At 41.3% G+C, this 26,800-nt stretch overlaps 3 protein-coding genes across 4 annotated transcripts; 1 reads left to right on the top strand and 2 right to left on the bottom strand.

Moving 5' to 3' along the window:
* Positions 1 to 1,018: 1,018 nt before the first annotated feature.
* Positions 1,019 to 7,044, bottom strand: atp1b3a (ATPase Na+/K+ transporting subunit beta 3a). The gene is made up of 7 exons (XM_061732601.1): positions 6,643 to 7,044; positions 4,985 to 5,113; positions 4,590 to 4,688; positions 4,247 to 4,440; positions 4,021 to 4,071; positions 3,398 to 3,484; positions 1,019 to 2,559 (listed from the first exon to the last, which is right to left on the bottom strand). The coding sequence occupies exons 1-7, from the start codon at positions 6,752 to 6,754 to the stop codon at positions 2,392 to 2,394; spliced, it is 840 nt and encodes a 279-aa protein (XP_061588585.1). The 5' UTR covers positions 6,755 to 7,044; the 3' UTR covers positions 1,019 to 2,391.
* Positions 7,045 to 8,883: 1,839 nt separating this feature from the next.
* gk5 (glycerol kinase 5) lies at positions 8,884 to 19,442 on the bottom strand. The gene is made up of 16 exons (XM_061732599.1): positions 18,768 to 19,442; positions 18,296 to 18,389; positions 16,765 to 16,840; positions 16,533 to 16,626; positions 16,152 to 16,283; positions 15,374 to 15,449; positions 15,012 to 15,073; positions 14,846 to 14,919; positions 13,622 to 13,682; positions 12,482 to 12,608; positions 12,303 to 12,407; positions 12,059 to 12,153; positions 11,562 to 11,665; positions 11,414 to 11,473; positions 10,929 to 11,062; positions 8,884 to 10,415 (listed from the first exon to the last, which is right to left on the bottom strand). The coding sequence occupies exons 1-16, from the start codon at positions 18,891 to 18,893 to the stop codon at positions 10,195 to 10,197; spliced, it is 1,641 nt and encodes a 546-aa protein (XP_061588583.1). The 5' UTR covers positions 18,894 to 19,442; the 3' UTR covers positions 8,884 to 10,194.
* A 37-nt stretch (positions 19,443 to 19,479) lies between these two features.
* Positions 19,480 to 25,668, top strand: LOC133452014 (nucleolin-like). 2 transcript variants are annotated; one of them, XM_061731200.1, is made up of 13 exons: positions 19,480 to 19,580; positions 20,209 to 20,266; positions 20,360 to 20,443; positions 20,517 to 20,654; positions 22,550 to 22,621; positions 22,730 to 22,853; positions 22,929 to 23,086; positions 23,196 to 23,322; positions 23,443 to 23,576; positions 23,726 to 23,855; positions 23,937 to 24,070; positions 24,202 to 24,328; positions 24,425 to 25,668. In XM_061731200.1, the coding sequence occupies exons 1-13, from the start codon at positions 19,566 to 19,568 to the stop codon at positions 24,612 to 24,614; spliced, it is 1,491 nt and encodes a 496-aa protein (XP_061587184.1). In that variant the 5' UTR covers positions 19,480 to 19,565; the 3' UTR covers positions 24,615 to 25,668. The 2 variants fall into 2 exon arrangements, with proteins under 2 accessions (XP_061587184.1, XP_061587183.1); XM_061731199.1 differs by having other exon boundaries at positions 20,357 to 20,443.
* The last annotated feature ends 1,132 nt before the right edge of the window (positions 25,669 to 26,800 follow it).

Here is a 26,800-nt window from a genome sequence, read left to right as displayed (position 1 = left end):
CAGACTGGTCTCAGAGAAATAGAGAGAAATAATCCTGTGACTCGTCAGATTTGTTTTGGATGTTTCTGATATAATAGTCTTCAGAAACCACAAAGTAATCCAGCTGTTATCTGGGTAATTTACACACTTTCAGATAAAGTTGCGGAAGATCACGCCAGAATAAAGGGATTTATGGTTCCGCGTTACACCAACGCAGAGCCTACGGCGGAGGTTACGCAACCTACGCCGTAGGCTCTGCGTCGATTTAACGCGGACCCAAGCTCCGGACCCGGCAGACAGAAATCTCTAAATTTCGGAGCAAATTTCTTAACAGGCGTAGCTACAACTGTTAGATTTCATCTATTAAACCAACATATTCCTAAATGATTTATTTCAGCCGGCGTGATTCTCAACAGAGCTGCGTCCCAGAGAGAGTTTCTCTCCCGGGGCTGACGCAGCAGCCTGACCCGGCGGAAACGTCTCTTCTCGGGCTGTGAGCTGAGGCTGCTCCCCGGGGCCGGCGGCTCTTCTCATCTCCGAAAACATCGGGTCAAATTTCTTAACAGGCGTTATTTGGATAAACTGAGCCCCGGTTGGGGATCTTAAGGTTACCATTATACCTGAAAAAATATTAAAACTTAATAAAGTGCCATATTAACAGCGCTACAGCTGAAATTAAAACAGCTTTTGGCTCTCAGCTTCCTGATCAGGGAAGGGATGAAAACGAGGGGTAGGGGGAGAATTGGGACAGGCACCTGGGCCAAGTGCCCTAGATCTCAAGTGCCCTAAAATCTCCCCCTTCTTTTTTAGGGCTTAGGGAAGAAAAGAAGTGCGAGTGGAGAAAAGAAGGGCGAGTGAAGGAGAATTGGGATTGGGCCTAAACATGTTCACTGGTGAAACTGTAAAAAAGAAAACTCTGTACCAATATTTATTTTATCAGCCACGAGAGCGATCTTCCCGCAGAGTCCATTGAGACATCTTTTTTCGTTATATTATGAGTCGATTTTAAACAAAAACTGCAGAAAATATATGCTTTTTTTTTTTCAAAATCACTTTTATTCCACATTTTATTTCATTAAGTCTTAAGGCACCCCGAGGAGATGTTACAAGTTGTTCCTTGAAATGTGGGCTCCTTTTAAGACTGTGTAAACATAGCTTTGAATAAGATAATTTCCTGTAAATCTTTGCTTAAATTATTTCTTTACAGTGCACAGACATTGTGTTTTGTGACAAAAATACAGTGTGAATTAAGTAAATATGGTAGATAGTGTTTATATATATATATATATACATTGAAGAGTAATAGATTGGCAGACAATCAGATAAACAGGCTGAAGAAGAGAGTAAACTAACAAACAATCTTTGAGACCCAGTTAGATATACATATTACATAAAGATATACAGTACATAGTTACAGAGAACTTTTTTCTTTTTTGCAACGCTTCTCCAGTGCCTCTCCGCCGTGAAAGCAGATCCTGCGCTTGCGCCTCCTGAGAGCGATAACGCAGCACTGCTCCTGGCAAGGTGGAGCCAGACAACGCATCCAGTCCTGGAGGGCTATTGCAGTGGAGAAGGTGTGTAAACAGGAAGACGGGCAGACGGACGGACGGACAGACGGACATGCAGACGGACAGACAGACAGCACAAGACTGGGCTGCAGCTCCGTGGGCCGCAGCACGTAGATCTATCTATAATTCCCTAAATATGGTAAGGATCACAATGTATTTATAGCTGAAAGGGACTTTGTAGTTGGCATCTCATATACAGGGATAACAGTGGCTATACTTGATTATCAAAGTACGTTCCTATGAAGTCTTTGTGCAATGAGAGATGTGAATACTGTTTCGGAAATGTTTCTACTTTCTCTGTTTCTACTATACAGCAAGATAAAAATCCCCGCAACCCCAGTAATAATACTGCCCCCTCCAACAGTATAAGAAAGGAAAAACGATACACACTCGTCCTAACAGCAGGAACATTACAAAAACATAAAAATAGGAACTATCAGCAGTTGTACACAACACCTCCAAACAGCTCGGCTGGAATGGCTATAAAGTATCAAATCACACCAATACTAGAAAAAGGAAATGCTAATGAAGTAAATAAATGGACCAGTGCAGTCGGTGAACACAAAAAGGTGGATGAACGGGGGTCAGGACCAGCGCCTGTGTTTTGTTCAGGGGATCTTTGAAGAGGTCAGCAAGGATTCATGATGGAAAGAAGGGTCAGAAATGTCACCAGAGCAACATGTGACAGGCTCTCCCATCGGCAGCCTGCTCGTGTCGGCGCATCGGAAAATGCTGCCTTGGTGACCTATTTGACACTTTCTTCCTTTAAGAACTTTTGAACATGAATCCTTGGCATGTGTGGGCATCCTCATTCGATTTCCTTTTTTACAAACTGCGTTCGCTTTTATTCCACGACCTTGATCCTGAAGGTGACGCGGCCCAGGAACTTGTCCCGCTCGTCGTTGTTGCGGAGGTTGGTGCCCTCCACCCTGCACTCCACGGCCAGCTCCTTGTTGTAGTCCTCCTTGGAGAGCAGCAGCTTCACGGCCACCAGGGGCTGCACGTACCTCACCTGCATCAGGGGGGCAGCAGCTTCCTGTCACTTACATCCAGTACTCAAGTTGTAAAAAAAAAATCAGGGGGGATGGTGGATTTTATCAAATGGGGACAGATAATTTGTGCTGATTACAAATAATATAATATATTACAAATAATAGCAGTGACCAAAACACCTGCAGAAATACTGCAGGAATGACATAGCAGCAGTTAAATGCAGCCTTCTGTAAGCTTTAAATATCCACTGGGCTTACATCAAATGCATCAAAACACAAAAATAAAAACAGTTTTCTGAACTTATCAATATGACTCTGTCCTTCACAGGATAAGTAAAATGGATCACTGCAAAAACTGAAAATCTTAACAAGAATATTTGTCTTATTTCTAGTTAAAATGTCTCATTTTAGTAAAAAAAATCTCATTGCACTTAAAACAAGACTCATCACTGGAAAAAAACAACAATTTTCACCTGTTTCAAGTAGATTTTCACTTAAAATAAGTAGAAAAATCTCCCAGTGGAACAAGATTTTTTTGCTTGTAATGAGAAGATAAATCTTGTCCCATTGGCAGATTTTTCCTACTTATTTCAAGTGGAAATTTACTTGAAACAGGTGAAAATTGTCAAATCAGTTATTTTTCTGGTGATGACTCTAAATGTTGAAATAGCAGTAAAACCACATTCATTGATGAAATGACATAAGAGATGGAAAGGAGGGATGACAGTTTTACAGGGGGGATGATTTGGACCGTTTTTATTTCAGGGGGGATGCCATCCCCCCTCATCCCCCCTCAACTCGAGTACTGCTTACATCTTCACGTGTGTGGACACAATCTGATCCAGGACAAATACTCACGTGGGCTTTCTTTCCGTAGTAGGGGAAATACATCTTATCAAAGCGCCCCTCACCAGGAAAATAGTGCATTTCCACCGGGCTGTCTCTCTGCAAAAGAAACAACCAAATAACAACAACGCGTGTTAGTGTACACTTCATATGAAATGATTTAGTGTCATGTTGAATTGATAGCAAATGGGACATGTTTCCACGACGACATGAGACAGGACATAATAAAAAAGAAAAGACATCAAACCGCAGCAGTTAGTGGAGATTGAAATAGATGCGGTGATTATGAGAAAGTCACATTTTCAGCAATATAATGGCACTTAATAAAGCCTAACGTGTCAGTGGAATGGGTTTAGAGGCACCGGCACGATGACCTGGAACACAAGAGAAATGTCTTAACACTCCTACTGGCCTTATTTACATATTCATCTTACCCTAAAGACGTCAGTGACAGCATGCAGAAAGATATGAGACACAAAACACACATAAAGAAGGAAAAAAAATGGAAGAAAGATCAACAGAAAGGAAACATCAAAACCGTGATGGTTATCAGTGTCTTTATGAAGGAAACCAAAAGACAGAAATACGTATACAGGCAAAGGCACTTGTGAAATGTGGTAATTTTTTGTTTTTACTTTTACTGTGCAGTTGATATAGGGGTCCCCGTTTGGCTTCAGACCAATGATCTAAGAGGTGAGAGAGACAGGGCTGGTGACACGCGTAAATCCAACATTACAAATGAATCAATCATTTATTTAGAGAAGATTATAATATTTCTATGTATGTAAAAAGCTGTTTTAAGTTTCTAAAAAAAAAAAAGTCTAAATTGTGCCTGAATGTGTTTGGAAAAGTGGGTGTTACCCGGTTCATTTTGAGAAGCACGCAGGGTTTTCCCTCTTGATATCCAAAGCTGGAGTCAGAGAGGCCGGAGCAGAGACTCAGGGAGGCCCTCTTGAAGGGACAGGCCTTCTTTGCATCGGCCTCCCCATCATCCTGCATGTAGTACTGTCCTGGAATGCAATCTATATTATCCTCCTGCTCTGAGTCGTTATATCCTGAGAGAGACAGATACCCACAAAGATATACAGCGTTTAAAATACACGGCATCCGTTCATGGAAAAATAGATCTGTATGAGGGAGAGAGGCATTTAATGCATCAGAGACAAATCTCATTTGTTAGGCTACTAAAGTGAAGTACTCTTACTTTGAAGGAATGACTCCAGGTGTTGGACGTACTGCACATACTTCTGTGGGTCAGATTTGTTGTACGAGATATCCAGTGAGTTTGGACGAATCACCAATCCTGTGACAAAGACATCAAGTCAGGACAAATGAGGGACCAAATAATCGCCACAACAGAAGCCGATGCACACGCATCAGAGTCCGTCTTGGATTACAGCTGCAGAGAAAACATTTAGCGCCGCTGCTCCTACACAGAGGCAGACGCTTCCAAACAGATCGATGCAGAAAGAGGTTAGAGCTCTTTATTGTGACTGCATCCAATTGGCGTGAGTATGAATAATAAATGGATGAAAGAGAAATCCTGCCATTTACAGGCTCTCATCACTTCCATATATCAGAACTCTGAGAGTCACTAACCTGGATTGGGAACGCGGTCTCGGTACCGGGGCACGTAGTCATCAAGAGTGAGCAGCATTACCCACATGGTCAGGGCGAACATACCAGCCAGGAAGCAGTAGAACACCAGGTAGAAGAGCAGGATGAGGGCTGAAGCAGGTTACAGGGGAAAGAAGGAAGGAGACAGAGAGGAGCCATGAACATTAACCAGTATTTAATGATCTCATCTTCAAAATCAAAAAAGAAATCAAAGTCCTCTGTGATCTGAGTGAGTTTTGTCTTTTGAGAGAAACCATTTTGGACAAATGAAAGAGGAAATGCTATGCACTGCTAAGTAACAGGAGGCAGTTATCCCCAAGAGACCCAAAATGCTGGAATCAGACAGGATTCAGTGATTTTACTGCTGCGCTCAGAGCATCTGCCTCCTCGTTCATCCGCAGCGGGGGAAAGAAAGCTGCATTTAAGGAATTTATCAGACTCAAAATGGTTCACCACCATCCAGCATGCACGGCACCGATGCCCTCTAAGTTGCCAAAAAAAAAAAGAAGGGATGGACCCCCTCAGTCTCCTGCTGTACACCCCCCTCCTTCCCCCCTCTTTCCTCTAAATCCTCTCCAACAGTATCCCACAATGCACCTGACTAGTGCGTGAAAAAGAGAAAGAACAGAGAGGGAATCCCATTTGACCTTGACAGGCATGCTAATGTGGGCGGCCATGCAACTGCAATGGAGCATCCTGCTGCACAGCAGCACAAGGGGCCCAGGCGGGCCGAGAGCCTGCGCGAGCCTCGCCGGGGTGCAGGAGTGCCGATGGCGTGCATGCCTCCACCTCACTGCACTGGCAAAAAACCCGTTGCATAAAACGCAGAGGCCTGATCAGGAGACCCTCCTTAGTCATGATTAGGTAACTAGGAGCTGTATCAGCTGGGGTCTGCTCTGCAAATCTAATTACCTAATAACCCTATCAATGCAGATGAGGCCAATGGAAAAAAAGGAGGAAAAAAAAAATCAGTTGTCATGATTGTCCATCATGATTGGTTAATTCATTCTCTGCAGCAAGAGGAGAGCGGGGCACACCTTTGCAAGCATCATCAATCTATTGAGCGTCTTGGTGCAGGCTTCTCCTTACACCATTATGTAGGCCTATAATGGCTTCTCAGCTTTCTCTCATATTATATATATTATATTATATATATATATATATATATATATATATATATATATATATATATATATATATATATATATATATATATATATATATATATATATATATATATATATATATATATATATATATATATATATATATATATATATATGTATACATATATTATTTTTTATTATGCAGTCACGACAAACAATACCACGAAGGATTCACACATTGAGGGGATAAATATATATGTATAAATATATTATTTGTATTATGCAGTCACGACCAACAATACCACGGAGGCTTCACAGATTGCGGGGATAAAAGAGGAGGACGCCGGGGTGCGGGAGCTCCGTGGATGTTCCACATCCAGGGATCGTGTGGGTGCGTAAGGTGTGATTTATGGTCCCGCGTTACACCAACGCAGAGCCTACGGCGTAGGGTAGGCGGCCGTACCCGTACCCTACGCCGTAGCCTCTGCGTCGATTTAACGCGGAACCATAAATCAGGCGTAACAGGGCTCTTACCCCAGCTGCTGGCCGTGCGTCCCAGCACCTCCCCGGTCCGCGGGTTGTAGATGGAGTCCTTCCAAGTGGACACGTTCTCCGTTTTGGTGGCTTTATCCTCCGTGCTCGCCATGGTGATCGGGGTCGGTTAGTGGGTGGATGGGGAGGGGGGGTTATAGCAATGTGGTCCAAAATGTCCCCGGTTCTCCTCTCCGTGAAGGAACAGCCCGAAGAGCGCAGCTATGATGAGGCTTTGGCAGAGCGGCCGCTCGGATCAGTGCTCGGGGAGGAGTGGGCGGCGGGGAGAGAGGCAGAGCTGCACAGAGATGCTCTGCTGGAACGAGGGGACAGGAAAAAAGAACGAGAAGGGGAAGGTGAGGAAAAGGGAGAAGGGAGAGGAAAAAAAGAGAAGTGTGTGTGACGTGCACGGCAGCCTCGTCGCGGCAGCTGATGCGGCGAGAGGAGATGGATGGAGATTGGCTGATGAGAGAGAGACGCACCGGCAAGCACACATTATAAATATAGAGCGCACCGTATCTTTCTTATCAGCGATTATTTTATTGGCTGTAGCTGTGGGGTATTGGAAAAATTAAAAAAAAGGGCAGGGATCTCCATTTTTTTTAAAGCGTGTCTCCTTTAAGCAAATACAGGAAATATCATAGCAGTAAATCAAGTATTGTCCCTCTAAAGCTATACGCTTTCTTGGTATTTCAGCCTTTGTGCTATGGATTCCTGATTTATTGTACATTAAGATCCTCTGCATTGAGGTGCAAGTCACTGAACCAACAAGCAGCCCTGATAGGCTGGGCTTCGACAAGAGAAGACACATATAGGTGTTTATTGTGCATTAATTTGCTCTGGTAATGGTGCACACACACTCACACAAACACAGCCCTGTGTTATTTGTAAGAACAAAATCCTCAACATATTTGTAGCTACTGAAGATATTTGTGAACGACCAGCGACACAGATATTTGGGGTACTTGCCAATTCTTGTTGCTATGGCAATTGAGCACTGCTGAAACTAGTGTGTATAGATAATGGATGGATGGATGAAAGTAGTGCCTGCATGTGTGTGTGTGTGTGTGTGTGTGTGTGTGTGTGTGTGTGTGTGTGTGTGTGTGTGTGTGTGTGTGTGTGTGTGTGTGTGTGTGTGTGTGTAACAGCATATGAAGAGTGTAAACAGATGTGTCGAGGTGAACAGGAGCAAAGCAAACACTTCACTTCATGCATATACAAGTCTCCTTTGCCAGGAATGACTGGAACAAACTGAAAGAGGAGAAGGGCTGGACAACTCAGCAGAGACGAGAGGAGGCTTAAACAGGGACAGGAAGAAAAAAAAAATCCCTCAACTTCCAGATCCCTGATACTCCAGTGAACAATCCCAGTGTGTCACAGAGACAGAGAGAGAAAACAGAAGCGGGAGTTATATAATGACCAGGGTTCAGCTCGTGGGGGTGGAGGGGGGGGCGGGTTGGGGGAGCTTAAGTAGTGGTCGCACAGCATTCACTTCCTGCTGTCAGTTTGGATTTGTTACAAGGCAGGGTTCACCACGTTTCATACAATGCAGCACCAGGCTCGACACTAGCGCGCACCCATTTCCCTGAGTGTGAGAGCAGCCTGCACTGATTCATGGGCTACTCCCGTCTGCCTCACACACTCCAGCACATTTCTCCCCGCAAAGCATTCTGCTGCAGGCCAAACGCCTTGGCGAGAGAGAAAAGGAAAAAAAAACAAAAAAACCCCAACAAAAAAAAAAAAAGCAGCCCATGCTGGAGTGAGAAAGCCCAGATGGACAGCTTCACCAGAGGAAGTGCTGGGATGGGTGAGGGGTAATATAGAAAAGATAGATTGTATGTAATGAACACAAAACCCATCTATGATCTTCCTTTGAGTGAACAGATATACAATACTCCTGTTGTTCAGGAAAGCCCCCCCCCACCCCCATTCATGCACTCAATTAGTGCCCTCTTCACCATACCAGCACCATGAGCAGGAATACACACCCCGTTTGTTCTCGGTCACTCCTTCCGTAAGCTGCCATAGCAACCCTGACAGCAAAGTTGCTCACATCAGTAAGACTCAATCTGTGGGCACATTTGACAGTCTGTGTTTCTGACGATTCCCCAGGCGCAGCGCAACAGCCCGTCCCCAGTGTCCACGGTGAGGTAAACACATTATGTTTGCATCTGCTGACAAACTGTGTGGATGGATAAAGGCCGGGCAGCTGCATCCACCACGAGAAACCACAGCACCACAATCTATGGCTGATTCATGTTTTTAATAAAGTCCTTCATATTCCCACTGAGATTAATTACACTTCACATGAATATATTAATTTCCCCACAGGTCTGGGATGATATATATGCCATTCAGAAAAATGAATGAAGTACCAGTGTTAGAAAATCTCAGACATGACGACCCGAGATGTTATCTTGATGTAAGGCAGTGATTTTAGCATCGTCGCACCGCAGTGAGTTGTACAGGAAAAGGATTGGCCGTCTCTGCAGACATTTGCACCACATGGATGCAGGCCCTTTCACACACAGAAAAATATTAATTCAACAACCGTATGACATAAACACGACAGTTCCCCATTAAGATAAAACACTTGATAATTAATAACCGACACAGGAACTACACAGCAAAGACTTGGGAATATCTCATTTCCTCAATATCTAATAAACTGTAACATCCTGAAAATGTGCAATCTGGAATTACTCTACGGAAAACTGTACCCTGCACAAGTTTCTGTTCAATACATACAACAGAAATGTCTCTTGAATCACAAGAACCATATCTGAACATGATGTAAACTCCAGTTGACGCAGAGCAGAAACATGTAAATACTGGGATGCAGTGGAATTTCCTTGTGTGGAGAGACGCTCACATTTAGAGATTACCATAACAAGCTTTAATAAGTGCATTAAACTCACTAAAATGTCAGTTTGAGGGATCCAGCTGAGACTGAAGCTGGGAACTGGTTTGGTTTTGTTGATGAAAGTCACTGTTTTAAAACGGACTTGCTCCAGATTCCCCCACAAGGACTGAGGTATGACTAGCGGTTTTCTGCACATTTGATCCTATGACAATTTAAAAAGAGTTATTAAAAAAGAGTTAAAAATAAAGAATAATCTACGCCCCTGCGGCACTCCTCTTTCTTTCAGACTGCGTCCCTGAAACTGCAGTGGCAGCTTTTAGCACCCCCGTGTGATGAGACTTAAAATGAGCGATGACGTTTGACTGGTGTGTGTTTTCTCACACGGTTTCGACTTCAACCACAGATATCCAGAACTTTGGCATCATGTCAGGAACACATGATCCACAACTGTGTATATTTAACCATACAGAGAAAAACAAACGTGCTGTCACATCACCAAAAAGGCAAAGAATACTGTTAAAAAAAAAGAAAAAAGACACAGATCGCCAAGTCCCCGCCAACCAGAAGAGCTTTGTATCACGTCTTTAAGAAAGAGGACCAGGATTCACAAAGATTTACTGTGAATCTGCATCACATGATGGCTGTTAGTTCTGTTAAACGATTAATACCAAAACATTTACATTCACATGTACTCAAAGTTCATTCGTCTCTCCGCTTGTCCAAATCCAGGATCTTCCATTGTCGGGGTTTGTGTACCAGTTCATGGAGCGGCGTAGAGCGCTCTCCCAGCTCTGGAGGATGGGCGTGTACTCCGGGCTGGAGGGGCAAGCCCCTTCTGCGGCTGCTCCTCGGGGCAGGAACACCTTGTTGACGCTCTGCAGCTTCTTCAGCTCGTCGCGAGTCCTCCAGAAGGCTGCGGTGACAGTTGAGGACAGACTGAGACTTGACTCACGTACATCATGTGCAAGACTCAAATAAGTAAGATTTTGCACTGAGCCGTTCGGTGATAACTGGAAGTAGCAGAAACTGCATGAAATGATCTACATTTCTGTCCAGAGTCACCAAGAAAACACTTTTGAGACATGATTCACCATATTATCCAGTAAAACCACATAGTCCGACCAAAAACAAGAACAAAGTCCTTATTTTCTGCTTGCGTTGATTAAGCAGTGAACGTAAAACAACTTATATTAAAAACAGCAGCACTTTTTGTTCTGCCAAAATCTGAGAAATAAAAATAAGACTTTTGACCACAATGTTTCAAATAAACCCATCATGAGTCGTCATTTTGTGGTTTTTATCATCTCATCTACAAATTATTCAGTTACAGCACTACAAAAAACAACCACTACGGCGTTAGATCTGCTTAAAAAGCATCTTGTTAACACGACAGTTTTGTGAAAGTTTACTGTGAGCGTCTGCGTACCAACTCCGAGACCAGCCACCAACGCGGCTCCCAGACAAGACATCTCCCGGTGTTGTGGTCGGATGAGCTTCCGACCAAACAGGTCTGCAGTCAGCTGCATGATGAAGTCGTTGGAGGAAACGCCACCGTCCACCCTGAGAGAAGGAGGAGGACGGTGATGACGTAAACCTCTCAGAAATCAAATACACCCAAAATTCATCATCCTGAAGTAACGTAACTGCAACTGTCTTCTATGCCTAGTTTATGAGCTAAAATCCCACAAGGTGGCTCTCCTTAAACTCTGAAGACCTGGTGCAATATGTGTCAATATCTGTTGCTTTGGGCCTCCGTGGAGAAATAAAATATTATGAACTAGACAACACATATGTGTCTGGTCGTTGGAGGTTAACCTGGGATATGAAGTCCTTTCCTAGTCAGCATTTTTGTGTTTATAACAAGCTTATTAATTAGATATTCTTCGTTTGTAGCTGCTTAGAAGTGACTACCTGATCCTCGTGATGGGGATGCGCATCTCTTTTAACATCGTCTCATAGAGCTGCTTGTTTCTGAGAAGATGTACAAAAGTAAGTTAAAAGAATATCAAATGAAGCTGAAACACGAGGATGGTTGTTGTTGGTGCTGAAAGTGACTCACCTGAAGGCCACGGACTCGAGAATGGAGCGAACCAGGTGGCTCTTGGTCGTAGACGGTTTCAGGCCCATGAAGGACGCGCAAGCTTTCGGGTCATTCAGAGGAGCCTTGCACAAAACACAAACACGCCAAAATCACAAATGACCGATTTAAAAATAACAAAATAATGATTCAAGCTTTTTGTTGTTGCTGCTCCGTCTATCCTCTAAGGTGCAGTTCAACTGTTTCAACAGTTAACGGAAAACTGATTTTGTAAATCAGATCTTTGAATATAAACTAAACAATCTGGATGAAAACACTTACAAGAGCCCGTTTGTAATGGAAGGCAGAAGAAAAAACAAAACAAAACAGAGAGAGAACCATGTTTCAGAGAGATTCAACAAAGGGAAAGCTTCACCTGCATTAACGGAAGAACTGCACAGAAAATACATATTAGGTGTATGAATTATGCCAATATCATCCGTCTGCACGTGAATAAATGAATATTGTGTTGCGTGTACCTGCAGGCCACTGAAGGAAGGGACGAAGCAGACTCCATCAGAGTTGCTGACGCTGTAAGCCATGGCACTGGTCTCCCTGATGTCAGAGAACAGCTCTGTGGAAAGAATGTAAATAACCTTACAGCTTCAGTATAAACCGTAAAAAGCTTAGCTCAACTCACCCAATGTTGTTTTCAAAACCAAACAAATGAAACAAGGTTAAAAGAAAAAGAAAACAAGGTTTCTGCCCACGGCAGTCACTCACCCAGCTCCTGAGCCCATTTGATGGCGGTGCCGGTGTCGGCTGCGTTTCCCTCCGCCAGGTACACCAGCTCGGAGCCGATCTTCCATCCCACAATAGGATACAGACCTGCCGTAAGCAGCGGGGGCTCAGAAGGAACCCGTATGGAAAAGTGAATGTAAATCTACATGTGTCTGCTTCACCTGCGACAGACGTGTGTGGTTTGTTCCCAGTGTTGATGTCCATGAAGGTGCCTGTTCCCATGGTGATCTTAACGTCACCCACGTCAAAGCAGCACTCTCCAAACATGGCTGCCTGCTGGTCCGCCATCTACCGCAGAAGCACAGAGGAAGACTTTCGTATGTTAGGAAAGCAAATGTAGAAGTCTACACTTAGTTAAAACCTTTATTAACAGGCAGTGTGAGCTTAATGTTTTACTTTCATAAAGGAAAATTTAAGCTCTTTTCATTTTTCTGTCCCGATGAGTGGACACCTTACCCCGTCTCGCTTTGCTTTTTCTTTTTCCAACCATCACATTGTGTTCACACTGGCTTCAAATTTTAGACGAACCTGACTTTTAATAACTAACATCTTTTCGTCACACATCTGGAGAAACGTTTTCCAAGATGCCGGGGTGCGTTTCCTGTCAGTACGCCAGCGGCAGCAGCTCATTAAGATCTGAAAACAGACTCAACTAACGAACTAAAGACTAATTTCAATACCGTATTAAGATCTGAGTAGGTATTAATTAATTCAAATATAAATTAAAAGGTGAACTGGTACTTTTTCCTCATGATTGATGGATTCTTTAATTCTGTCTACTTCTCAGTCTAATTGCTATCTTGTTGCTATTAATAACTATTCTAATTTTATTAACATTTCCAAGTATATTTTACATTTATTCATCATACATAGTTGTTACATTACAGCTTTTTGAAGTTTGTATTTATAGATGAAGACTATCATAATTGAAAAAAAAGGATGTTTTATTACACCCAAGCTTTTTACTGGTTTCCACTGACGTGCTTCCTTCGGTGTGGAGCAGATGTCCACGTCACTTTCCTTTAAGTATCTTTTTGACATCACCTGATCATAAACAATAAAAGTTCTGACTACTGCTTCTTTAACACTTATTATTATCATTTCTTTCCCATTTTATTTGTTTTCAAGACTCGTATCACGAGCAACTCAGCTGATAACAACTAAAAAACTCTGCTGGATATCTTTTATGCATCATAATGCCCGCATTAACTCCGGCATCAACGAGTAAAAAGGTTTCGATGGATTTTCTTTCCAATAATCGAGCAGGTAATTGATTGTGTGATGCCAAGATGTTGACTCACCACTGACATAATGGGAATGGATACTCCGAAGATGGATGGGTCTGTGGATCCAAAGTTATGGCTGATGCATGATGGGAGAGAAAGCAGAGATAATGCATTACCTCACTGCATCAATACCTTTTACCGAAAAAAACAATACAACATACCCGTAACAGATTTCTGTGCCATACAGACAACAATAAAATGATGTAGAAGTTTTAAAATGATTGAAAGGTTTCTATTAAACTTTATTTCAGTTTCTAAAGTCCATGAAGTGGTGAGTCATGTCGTGCTGATTTTGGCGAGCGCTGGGGGAGCAGAGTCGCAAGGAAGAATGACAGTGACCCTCGTCAAATACAAAACTAGAGAAAAACAGTCGGAGAAGATGGGGAGGGAAAAGTCAGTGGGCGGCGGTCTCATCGTTGCCCCTCTGATGTTCAGTTCAATAACACCAAAGCAGCTGAACCTGATTAACAACCCCCTCTGCTGCTTCACTGACCAGATCAATATCCAGGAAGTTGGAATGACTTGAAGTTCCACTGATTAAAGTGTTCGTTGGTATGGGTGTCATCTCAGACCTGACCACTAGAGGTCATCTTATCGTTGTCACGATAAGGAGCAGATTATCAGAAATGTCAGTGAAATTCATCCAATCAACTGTCAATTTTCACTTTAGTTTTTGATTTACATATCTGTTCATTATTTTTAGTTTTTTAATTCCCAAGTATTTTCATCACTTCATTGTCTCTCACCCCGAGGATTTTTCTTGAAACGGTAAAAGGCAACTCCGTTTTGTAAAGTGTTGAAACACGGCTTTGTTTTTATAATATAACTCCTGTTTTAAGGAAATCGCTTTTATATTTATCAAATAAAGTTTGATAGTTCAACTCCGTTTTTACTGCTGTTTTTAAATTCACGAGCATTGACAACTTTCCCTCCTCATATAAATAAACACACAAGTCAAGAAAATACAAAACATCCCTCAATCTCTATTTAAACAATATTTTGGGGTTCAGGCGCTGTACATTGTAGTATCAATGACAGGTCCCAGCAAAGAATTGAATCCATTCAGACATCATATTTCCCCAATGTTCCTCCAAACAGGCGCCAATGATCTTCACATGCTTCATAAAAAAGGTACAAGTCTCTATTGTCTCTTTCGGTGTTCTTTGAGCATTTAAAGGCTTTAACTGTTTATAAATGAATCGGATGTTAGTTATTATTTCCAGTAAATGCTTGACTCACCCCGTGTTTTCTACTTTGGGGAAAATAGAGAGAGGTAGAGACACAAGAGAGCAGAGAAACGTACTCCAACACATCTGCAAAACAAGTCAAATTAGAGGAATGTCAGGAGAACCAACCTCAGTGCACAGACAGAATAAAGTTTTAGTAACGGTGACATTCAGCAGACCTGATAGGTGTCAAAAATCCCTGTTGTACTTGCATTAGAATAATCTGTGGCGTGGACATATCCTAAAAGAGATTAAAGAACACTTTATAATGTATTAAAAAAATACTTTCTAAAAGGAGCAATGAGAAAAAAAAAACCGAATCACATGTAAGAAGTCCTGCTCATTTTCCCAACTTCCCCTCTCATACAGGGGTGAACCAAAACATTCCTCAGAAATTACAGACAATCAGTGATGCAAGAAGATTGGAAAGACAAAGCACCCCCTGTCTGGCTCTTAAATTCCAGTTGGACAAATTACATAGTGAACTGCTTTCAAAGGACGTGTTTAGAGAGCATGGTTAAACATTACAAATGCGGCCTACCTTTGGTGAGTTTAAATACCAGCCAGGAGTCTATAGTCCCAAAGCAGCAGTTATCTTCACTGATTGCCTGACCAACCTGAAAGAAGGAGTGAGGGCATATCGTGAACCCTGCTGTTATGTGATGACCACAGAAGCTCTGTTTGAACACATAAATCACTCATTTCTTGATGGTCCTCTTCACACATGGAACTTCTACACACCACAAGCTTTATACACATCTAATCTAGTGGCAAAAGGTAGGACTTAAATAATTAGCATCTTAATCTCTTCAACTACAGCCACACTGTCCAAATCCAATAGCAATCTGATTTGACGTTTCATATTGGTAACTACGAAAGCCTGACATCACTTTCATGTACACATGACAGCCCTCTGAGACAGCACACACACGCATCAGCTCCTCTTCAGTGGGAGTAATGTGCATCAACAACAGAAAACATATTTTTGCAACCACACCGGAGAAGGATAGTTGATTCAAGGATAATTCAGACAGATCAGAAGGGAAGTGACGGATGAGTGATATCAGTGGAAAATAGTGGATTCAGCAGACGTCTCCTCAGCTATGCATGTACAAAGTTAAGATCGGACATCTATTGTCTGGTCTAGAAACCGAATAACATCACTTTGAGCTTAAAGAAGATGTGCTGAAACTATATATTTACCAATAACAAAGCAATTAATAGAAAAAAGGAGGAATAGGATAATTTGTTGAGTTGATCAAACAGCTGAGTGCAGCTGCTCCGCGTTTGGGTTCACATCAGTTGACCCATCCACACACCTGTTTGTAGTGCGTCAGTGCCCAGACGAGCCGAAAGGTGACATGTTGAGTAGAAAAGACAATAAGGCTCGCTGCGAGGGAGCGTTTTTGCCGGGTCAGGAAATACACCACCTTCATCACCCCGTGGATTATCTGTAATTGTAGAATGAGGATACTGTATGAAAGGACAAATCTAGCAGTGCTTTCGTTAATAATCCATGCCACTCTTTTCTTCCCCTGCAGCTGAATAGTACTGTAAATGACAATGAGTCAGGCTACAATCACATGGACAAAATGGTTGTGAAAATGCTGTCAAAGTTTAAAAATTCATCACTTCCCTCCTGGATCTATTATTACTCTAATGAAGAACATGTTAGAGGAATAGCTGCAGAGCAGACTCACTTTCATGGTGCAGGATCTGTTCCAGGACCTCACCAGGTCTGCAGCCCTTTGATCCTGCCAGCTAATGAAGTTATGAAAGGGAATCCCAGTTTTCCTGTCAATGTGGAAGCAAAATGAGCCATTGGTCAACACAAATGTTAATCAGGTATCCTGAGGCATTTCCTTTCAGGTTTGCCACCAAATCATCAGAATCTTCTTTGAACAAAGGAAAATAAAAGATTATTGTAGTTACCTGTCCCAGGTAGTGAAGGTTGCTCGTTGAGTGGAGATGCCAAGGGCTTCAGCCTGATGCATTTGTACTCCTGCATCTGCATGAGCGCAGCAACACAAGCCAACAATCACATTGAAATAGTTGTGAGGAACAACCAGGACACATTGTAAACTCAAACAAGATGTTCCCATTCATGCAAAAAATAAAAAAAGTTTACAACTTGTTTCTAATGTACTTTAACCCAAAACACTACAGTCTATTACATTCAAGAAAAAAACTGGTTAAAACACAGGCTCTAAAGCAATAGGATCATTATGAGCTATTTAAGAGTACTATTATTATAAGTCGTTTACTTGAACAACTGGGTCAAAAAAAAGAAGAAAAGGAGGTTGGATTTTCCTGCAGATTAGATGTAATCACAATGTTATTTTGTGGTAGCTTTGGTAATCAGCAGCACGACTCAATGCCTCCTTTTTAAGGTTCATGTTTCACATCCTTTTCCCTTCTCTGTATAGCTTTTGGCAATTAAGTACAGTATTACATTAAGTTAAACTTTATGTTACTAATGAGATATAAATGTATCCTCTGTGAAACAAAGCAATATGATCGTTTTATGCTGACTGTGGAATATTTTCTGAATGTGTAGTTTTAACACACACACACACACACAAACACACACATAAATATATATATATATATATATATATATATATATATATATATATATATATATATATATATATATATCCTTGCTGTTGGAAGACCGTTGTATTAACCTTCACTATAGGTATTTTGAACCTAAAGTGATTACATTACAGAATATTTGATTAGTCTGTTGTATTTTGTCTTCTACAGCAAGACCATGATGTATATATATATATTTAATATATATATATATATATATATATATATATATATATATATATATATATATATATATATATATATATATATATATATATACATATACATATATATATATATCTGCCTCTCACCTAAAATGAGCTGGGATAGGCTCCAGCAGACCCCCGTGACCCCGCAAGGGATAAAGCGGGTAAGATAATGGATGGATGGATATATATATATATATATATATATATATATATATATATATATATATATACATATATATATATTACATTTAATGTAGTGTCAGAGTTTTTTCTACAATACATGCCAAGTGTGTACTTATTGCCAATGTACAAAGAATCCCATTAACTTTATCCCCCAGGTGGAGCTGTAGATGGCAACAGGATAAACAGGATCAATAAATACGCCATTAAATAGTCTGTGTTTACTTCCCTTAAGCCAAGCCATTTCCTCATAGTACTGTATCTCATAACAACATGATGCACATCAAAGTACTTTATGCACATTATCAGTTTTGTATATTTTCTGTTTATTGTCTGCGTATTTTCTACCCATAATTAATGTCATATAACGTCTATACATTACGTAACCATGTCATAACTTAACTGTAGTCTCCTGACTATTTGTGGACATACTTGGCCAATAAATCTGGTCCTAACAACAGGACGTGGTGTTGCTGTACCTTGAACCGCCCCTTTGACCACAGCGATAAAGCTTTGCCATAGTGAATCTGGGTCAATCTCCACATGCCCCACTTCTGGATACAAGAGGACAACCTGAAAAAAAAACCAAATAAATAAAAATCAGAAAAATAAACATCTCTTAATACTGTAAATGACAGTGTTGTATTAATTTACTTCTGAGATTAAAGAAGTATAAATTGGTCTAACTGAATTGTTCATTTTGGCCTAAGGTTGTTCTCCCACTAGGGGAGTTGTTACCTGCCAGTGTTTATGGTATGTTTATGTAATAATTGCTCGGGGGTCATGTTCATGTTCTGGTCTCTGGAAAGATCCTAGAGACAACTACTGTTGTAATAGACGCTTTATAAATAAAATCCAATGGAATTCAATTGAAATCATCTGTATGCAAACAGAAAGGTTGTATTGGGGGAAATTAAAGCCACAATGATGAATAAAGGGGCAGATAAATACCTGTCTGGTGCATGACCCCCGGATCTGAGCCTGCTTGTCGTAGACGTGACATCTGATGGAGGTGGTACCGACGTCCACCGACAGAATGAAGCCCTCGCTCTTCAACCCTCTCCTCCGGCTGCCCATCGTGAAACCATGAACCAAACTACTATCACATCAGCCCTGCCTGCTCCAGGACCAGTCCATAGTGGAGTGTGTGAGAGTGTGACATGAAAACAGCTGAACTGTACAAGGTTGAGTGACTGTAACTCGACCCTTGGACTCTGCTTTCCTGGACCTCCACTTCCAGTTTATCCTGTTTCAGCAAACCTGTCCCCACAGGTTGCATCTCATGCTAAACCGCGAGAACAACACTAGTACGGAAGCATGTAATGGACCTGCGTCAAAACCTCAAAACACATAGTGGAAATACTGGTCTCAAAATTGCAAATTTGAAGTGGGAGTTGCCCAACTTCACTGATACAAGTGAGCTAAGGCTACATGGCTACCTGGTAGACAGATTCAGAGGTAAATGGTACATAAAAATACTTTCGGTTATCAGAACCTGATAAACTTAATCACCGTGATCCAGAAATTGCCATGTTTATAACATTAAAGTGGTTAAATAATATCAGGAAGATTTGGAAAGTTTACTGGAAATCGCAAGTGAAACAGGATTAAGAGCGTCCCTGGCGGGCTTCCGTAGTTGTTCCGTAGTTTCACGCAAGCGCAGTAGAGGTGGATGTTCCTACCGTACACACGTGTGAGCAGCACCGCGGCTAACTGCAGCTCCTCAGCCACGCTGTTTAGATACACACCATGGCAAAGGCAGATGTAAGGATGACATTCAATTGCATTGATTTTAATACGGCTATACGGCGATTTGAGTCGATTGTTTAAGCGAGAGGTGGTTTGGTCTTACTCTGCAAACTAACAAGCTGATGGTTGGGTAGCTCATGTGTTCAGGAGGAACCTGAATTTATCCTGAACTAAAGCACTGTTTTTCACTCAACTTGGGTTTTTTAGGGTACATAGTTGTAATAAAGTGTCTGCTAAAGGTTGGCGAGTTAAACATCAGTAAAGAGGCTTGGTTCAACGGGGGTACAGCTGGATATATAGTTTATTTATCCTTAATGTGAAATGATGATGTTTCAGCAGCACATCAATTTAGAGAAACAAGTAAGTTTTGGAAAATAAAATGAAAATTATAACGTTATCAACATATACAACTGAAAAAGGGGGCATAATTTAACAGAAGAATGTAAACTCTGTGCAAGAAGGTACATATTTACATGTGCAGGTGTTTTTATTAGTCATGTGAAGTAGAATTATTGTACAGCGTTACAGAGAATGGTAGAAAAGTCAAGTATAAGATCTGAAGATGTACAGTTTGGAGTTTGGAGATGATTTGTCAGGTGACTCCAAACAGGCACTTGCAAAGACTTGTTATTGTGTTTTTCAGATTGTAAGATGCAGAAAGAGACAGAGCATAGTGGTTGGAGAAGACCCGGTTAACAATGGCAAGTGATTCAAGATTGGATATTTGCAAGAAACATGGATTTTTCATCTGTGTAGACACATCTAAATTGTCTTGTCACCAATTGTTTCAGAAGAGCGGACTGGGAATGAACGAATACCACTAACAGGGGAAGTCACAGAAGTGGAAATGAAACGGGATGATGAGGGAGACGAGCAAGGTACTGTAAACATGTGATACACAGTGTCTGACAGAAATTCAGAGCTGTGTCAGTAATGAAAATGCCTTTTTAGATGTTCAGATACACACCGCCATAGAAGTTAAAGGAAAAACACCCACAGTGACTGTGACCTGGGGGAAGGAGCGCGACGAGGAAGAGAATGATGAGACAGAGGAGATGAGCTGTGAAGGTGATCAGGTGATGGGAAATGGTAAGGAAGTCTTTATAGTAGTCCTATGTGACATTAATGCTTATTACTTCAATGAACTATGTTTATCAATCAAGTTCTGTTTGTCTCAAGTGACTCAATGAAGTTTAAAGTTTACTCAGTGTTGAATGAAATAAAGAAAGTTCTATTGTATGGTTTAGCTGTGCAAATAATGATTCATTTTTTAAGTTTGAGCCCATTACCGTAACTTTCACCATGTTTATCGGAAGCCCCACAAATAGAGGAAGTTTGTCCTTTGGATCTAAACATATTCCCAACAGTCACAGTTTTGCAGTATTTTTAAATGACATGATGGATGTATTTACCAGAAGAACAGGCTCAAATAGTCTCAGCTGATGCAGTTGGTTCCACTGAAGCCCTGATTCAAGGGACAGAGATGGAGTGAGACCGAGAGGAACGTGGAGATGTAAAAGTTAAAGCAAATGCGGCACCACTGCTTACATTTCAGTCCCTCAGTTGTGTGCATAGTGGCTGTAACCTGGAAGGCCACATTCACACTATTTGATATTTGCAGTCTTATAAGGTCATGACATCTCACACTGTACTATCTGCATCTGCCTAATCTTGGCTAAGGCTTCGAGAACGTTGTGGGGAGACTGTGCGATGATGCCCTCTTGTGTCGTAGCCCACGACCTGATGTGGCGGGGTGTTGCATGTGGAGCGGTAAACAAACAAATACGTGAAAATGAACTGCTTTGTAGTAACTTTTATTAGTGGCGAAAATTCTTATAATGAATAATCTGCAAAGGAGAATGTGTTTCCAGTCATGATTCGGGAGAAGAGACCAACTTTGGATGCTGGTTTTGTAACGAGAGCGCGTGTTATACCCCGATGTGATCCAGGCTACAGAAACAAACATTATCTATCAAATCTGATACACAGCCTTCTAAAGCTTAGTTTCTTTTTATATTTCGCTTTCTTGTTTTTTTGAAGTAATGGCGCTGGGTTGCATTAATGTGTAATTTCAAGTTGCAATTTAACGGGCTAGTGAGTCCAGAGATTTCTGGCCCTGACAGAGGATTATATCAGCCTGTCTTTGGTCACAAGACAGTTCTGTCTTTCATCTTTGTTTTTATCACCCTGAGATGTATGACCACCGTTTTTGAGCTACAACGGACAACTTTTCCCACGATTGCACATCTTTTGTCCGAGACGGCTGAAATCCCATCATATGAACTCGGCTAAAGAAAAAAGATGGAATAAGGGATTGTAGGGGAAGTAAAGGGACAGTTTGAGAGCATATGTTGAAGAGTTTACATGTAGCTGTAATTTTTCTAGATGTTACCCAAAGGAACTGTTAAAAAAAAAAACACACATCTGGGGGGGAATAGGTGTGATTTTTATCAAAGTGTGGTTAAAGTTTGGCTGAACTTGAATAAAGTAGAAAATTGCCCAGAGAATCCAACATTAGATATGTGCAACGACATTTGTCGTCGGTAGCCTTGTCAACCTTGTCCTCCACAAAGTATTAAGAAAATGTTTAGTGTTTAAAATGTAGATGTTTACAGAGCTGATTCATGGGATGTTGCATAGGCTGGAGTTTATAACAGAGATGCTGATGACAGAATATTCCTCTTGTTTAGAGTTTCACTACTTCTGCGGCCCCTTTTTAGGTCTTTTACACTCCTCGGTTCTTTTGTCTTTCACTCATTGTTCATCTCATCTCAAGAAAATACCTCAGACTTTTTCTGTAGGTTCTCTCATACAAATATGTGTTTTCTCTCCTGATTGTAGCATTTTGGCAACTATGTTGAAACATTTATTGAACATCATTCAGTCCATGGTGCATGATGCCAAAAATGACCGTCATCATCAAATGCCTGTTCACAGGTTGCTAACTTGTATCAAATGAGTGATATATTCTCTGTTTCCTGCAGGAACTGGGAAGCGGAAAGCAGACTCGTGCGCCGAAACGTCCCCGCCAAAGAAAACTAAGCTGATTGATGATGGTAATAAATTAATTTAAGAAGTGTCTGCCACATTTCTTTTCTTTAGAGAAACGTAGTTTCCCCGGAGAGGTCTCGTTTTCATTAATCTCAATCCCGTATCTGTTGCAGGCCTTTGTATTTACATTGGCAACCTGAACAACTCTAAAACAAGTGAAGAGGTCAAAGTTTCGTTAGCAAAGTACCTCATGTCACAAAGTCTGCTGTTTCAAGACATCCGCTTAGACCGCTCCAGGTGAGGATGTTTTCATGGTCATTTTTGCTGATAACGATGCAAAAAAGACTATAAAGTGAATTTCTTGTCTTGTAGAAAATATGCATTTGTAGATATGGCCTCACAAATGGACGTGACCAAAGCTTTGACGTTGGATGGAGAGACCGTCCTTGAGAAGCCAATGAAGATTGCCAAAGCAAATGCTAAAAAGGAGGAAAAGGTCAAAGTCAAAGCTTCCCCGCTTGACAAAACAGGTAAAAGCAGCCTGAAGAATTAATTTATTGAATTGTTCAAATTCTGTTTAGTGCAGTTAAATGAAGGCAGGATAAGTTGCACATTTCTGTGCTATCTTGTTTCTGTCAGCCAAGGATGCCAGATGTTTGTTCCTGAAGAATGTGCCATACAACGCCACAAAAGAAGACATCCTGGAAGTTTTCGGCAAAGCCGTCGCCGTTCGGTTTCCTGGTGGAGCTAAAGGACCCAGCCAGGGGTGAGAATGTGACTTGGACTTTCGTTCTCCAACGTCCGCGGCATACCTGTGTCAGTGATTTATAACTGATTGGATATTTGTGCTATTTGCTAAATGAAACATGCACTTTTTTTTCACCAGAATTGCATTTGTGGAGTTTAAAGATGAAGCCATTCCTCAGAAAATACGTGAAGAAAACGAAGAAGTTAAGATCCAGGGCCGGGTTCTGATCGTGGACGGTGTTGGAGAAGATAACAAGAATAAGAGCGAAAAAGGTAAGTTGCTGTTTACTGTGTTCAGCTGTTTTTAGTTATACGGTCTTATGCTGAAGTAATTTCAGATTGTCCTATTTCAGGTTTAGTTACTTAAATCTGTCCTTAATATTTTATCTGCGATTTAAAATAGATGTTCTTCAATCTTGCAGCTGAAGCTCCTCCAAATGAGACTCTATTTGTGGGCAATTTGCCTCTCAACGTGAAAGAAAAACATCTCAAGAAAGTTTTTCAGAAAGCAGTTAATATCATCTTACCTCAAAGCCAAGGCAAGCCGAGGCGGTAAGTATCTACCATGATGCATTTGGTTTATTGGTCATGAAAAATGTGAAAATCTCTACATATAATTGTATTTCTCTGCAGATATGCATTTGTTGAGTTTGCAACAGTGGCAGACGCTGAAAAGGCCTTGCAGTCCGCCCAAAATACCAAGCTCTGCAAAAAAGCAATCAGAATTCAGTTCTGTAACACAAAAACAAAGCCGCAGGACCCAAAAGGTGTTTCATCATTAGTCACATGTAATAATCGGGTTTTATCGGACTGGCTGTTGATCAGATTCAGTTTTGATGTCATTTTATTGTAATTTATTGTTTTTTTTTTCTAAAAAATGTACCTTCTTCTGGTTTAGTCCCATCGAAAACTCTTCGAGTATCTGGCCTCACCGAGAAAACGACTGCAGAGATGCTTAAAGGCTTCTTTGAAGGAGCCCTCAGCGCCAGAGTCCCCGTAACCAAAGAAACAGGACTTTCCCAGAGGTTCGTTGCTTGAGTTGGTTCCTTTACTGCGTCAGATATCGAAATCACTACCTTTCTTTTCACTTGTACACTTCTTTTCGGTTATATTTCACTCAGATTTGGTTTTGTCGACTTTGAGAGTGAAGAAAGTTGCAAAGCTGCCAAAGAAGCCATGGAGGACTGTGAGATAGATGGAAGCAAAGTGACTGTAGCTTATGCAACACCCAAAGGGGAAAGAGGTCAGAAAGCTGTCAAAAAACCCCAGGCTGGATCGTCCCCGGATGTGGCAACTGGCACACAGGCGTGAAGTGTGTTTCCTCTTTCGACGGAGAAGTCAACGAAGATGGCGATGTGGATGTTTACTTCTAAAGCAGCACAGATGTGGTCATCATTAAACACGACAACATAAAGTGTGATAAACCCAGGGACTGGGTTGCACCATGAGGGATCATTTTATTATAAAAATTGTTGTCTTACTCGATATTTGTGAGCTGTTTTTGTTATGGGAACCTTGGAATGTATCACGCCAATCAATCAGGAAGGAAATGTTTAAAAGAGAGGTGTTTATTCTGATACTAGTGGTCAGTAATGTGAATACTAAATGTTCTACGGTTCTGTTAACAGTAATTTATGGCCCATTATCCAGCTCCAGGCGCTCAGATGTACAGAATACTACTTAGTAAAGTGTTAGTATTGCCTCGTATAATCCCAAGTAAGTTAAATGTTGTCTCATTGTGAAATAATGGTCTGTGCATCAAGAACTGATGATAAAACCTGTTTCCTTTTAATGTCAAGTTACAACATGGTGCAGCAAGAAACTGTCAGCTCCAGATTTGGCAGCTGCAACTGGACTTAGTATAAATTCAGGGATCAGCATCCCCCTCCCCACTGTCTCCTGACACTTCAGCACATATTTGACTTGAGCACACAGTTACCTTGGAAGCATCTAGGAGCCGGAGACTTCAGGACCACCAGGAGCTGGAGCACTGTTGGCTCCATGTTTGATCCTGTGTCCGATCCTCATGTTCAGTCCCAAAAGCAAAGTTGATGTTAGGCATCAGCTGTGTTGTGTTTTTTATTTTATATGGATTTTAATGCTTTTTTTTAAGTCTCTGTATTTAGAGGTAAAAACATTAGATATGAATGGATCAATGTTGCAGACAAATCAGAGTGGTAGTACATGAGGGTGCTTGGTGTGAATATCTTCAGTCTTGACTGAAGAAATATATATGGAGATATGTATCTTTTAGAAAGAAGATGTGGGTGTTGCGTGTCCAAGGATACTGTGAATTGAATATGAATCCCTAAAGGGAAACTTCTTGTTCCAGTGTAAATGAAAATAAACATAAGGTGACAAACTGTTGGATAGTAGGTCTGTTTGGAATCTCCAGAGTTCATCGTGAATGAACAACACACGTGTGGTTGTCATCTGGCAACAACTCCAGTGATGATGTCACATGTATTGGCAGCATGGATGGAAACCTCAGCAGTTCATCACCTGGGATGCAGAGATGCTCCTTCACAGTCACATGTCTTTTATCCACCTGTATCATCTCAAATCCATGTATGGAGAGGTTGGCGTAGTAGATGCATGCTCCTGCAGCCATGTCTTGAAAACACAATCCCACTAGGTGTTGAGTTTATATGCCGTCTCCTGAAGTGGTACGAGCTCACTCATCCAGCCAACCTTCCAGGGGTCTTACTGTCTCTGTGATGTCTAAAAGAGGAACAAATCTATTAAAACCTCGACTTCACCTCTCTGATCATTAGACAGTCTTTGAAAAAGTCAGCCTGCAGCCACTACATGTGAGCAACCTTCAGTTGTCATGTCTCCTAATCATAACAAATGTTCAAAAGTACTAGTACAATCCCTTCAGGCAGAACAATATCTAAAAAAGCATAGAAACCTTTCACAAATATCAGTTTCAGCTAAATATATTAACCAGGTAAAAGAAACAATTTACAGAGTGACTGCAACAGGCTGCCGGAATAATGAAATCAGATGTAGAAATGTACCTGCATGCAACATTAACACAATATATTTGCATAAGTACAATTTCATGTTTGCTCCCCTCCTTGAGGGCTTGTGTTGTGATTGGGTGAGGTGAGAGTTGGGATCCTTTACTGTGCCACTCCAACCATCAAGCACATGAGGTGATCAATAATGGATAGTGATCTTTATAAGGTTCCGTGTATAGCTAGACAACATACGTATTATTTTAGTATAATGTTATATCTAAAGGAATTTTTTAATAGATTTTTTATAGATCATTATGCAGGAAGACAATGAACCGCAGCTCACCTCTGTGCAGAGTCACGTCCATATCAGTCACTGGACCTGAACCCACAGAACTTTTGGGGGATGAGCTTGATTGAACCATTTATGAAACATGCCTGAAGAGAGGCTGCAGTGACGGGGTTAAAAAACCAACAAACAAACCTCCAAGAAGATACAAGTCTGCATAGTTATAGAAAAGAAGGCTAACTGCTTTG

Source organism: Cololabis saira, chromosome 10, assembly GCF_033807715.1.
Source record: "Cololabis saira isolate AMF1-May2022 chromosome 10, fColSai1.1, whole genome shotgun sequence".
In the NCBI taxonomy this organism is placed as follows: domain Eukaryota; kingdom Metazoa; phylum Chordata; class Actinopteri; order Beloniformes; family Belonidae; genus Cololabis; species Cololabis saira.
Note: the sequence above shows the minus strand (reverse complement) of the source record. Positions and strands in the feature narration are given on the sequence as shown.

What these genes read in the sequence shown, in the direction of transcription:
- atp1b3a (XM_061732601.1), bottom strand. Translation starts at nt 6,754, where the DNA reads ATGGCGAGCACGGAGGATAAAGCCACCAAAACGGAGAACGTGTCCACT. An exon ending in AGACCGCGTTCCCAATCCAG is followed by an intron (nt 4,689 to 4,984) that starts GTTAGTGACTCT and finishes TCTTTGTCACAG; the next exon opens with GATTGGTGATTCGTCCAAAC. An exon ending in TGCTTCTCAAAATGAACCGG is followed by an intron (nt 4,072 to 4,246) that starts GTAACACCCACT and finishes CTCACCTCTTAG; the next exon opens with ATCATTGGTCTGAAGCCAAA.
- gk5 (XM_061732599.1), bottom strand. Translation starts at nt 18,893, where the DNA reads ATGGGCAGCCGGAGGAGAGGGTTGAAGAGCGAGGGCTTCATTCTGTCG. An exon ending in CACTGACGCACTACAAACAG is followed by an intron (nt 15,450 to 16,151) that starts GTGTGTGGATGG and finishes TCCTTCTTTCAG; the next exon opens with GTTGGTCAGGCAATCAGTGA. An exon ending in GGTATTTAAACTCACCAAAG is followed by an intron (nt 15,074 to 15,373) that starts GTAGGCCGCATT and finishes AATCTCTTTTAG; the next exon opens with GATATGTCCACGCCACAGAT.
- LOC133452014 (XM_061731199.1), top strand. An exon ending in TGATCAGGTGATGGGAAATG is followed by an intron (nt 20,655 to 22,549) that starts GTAAGGAAGTCT and finishes TGTTTCCTGCAG; the next exon opens with GAACTGGGAAGCGGAAAGCA. An exon ending in ATCCGCTTAGACCGCTCCAG is followed by an intron (nt 22,854 to 22,928) that starts GTGAGGATGTTT and finishes CTTGTCTTGTAG; the next exon opens with AAAATATGCATTTGTAGATA.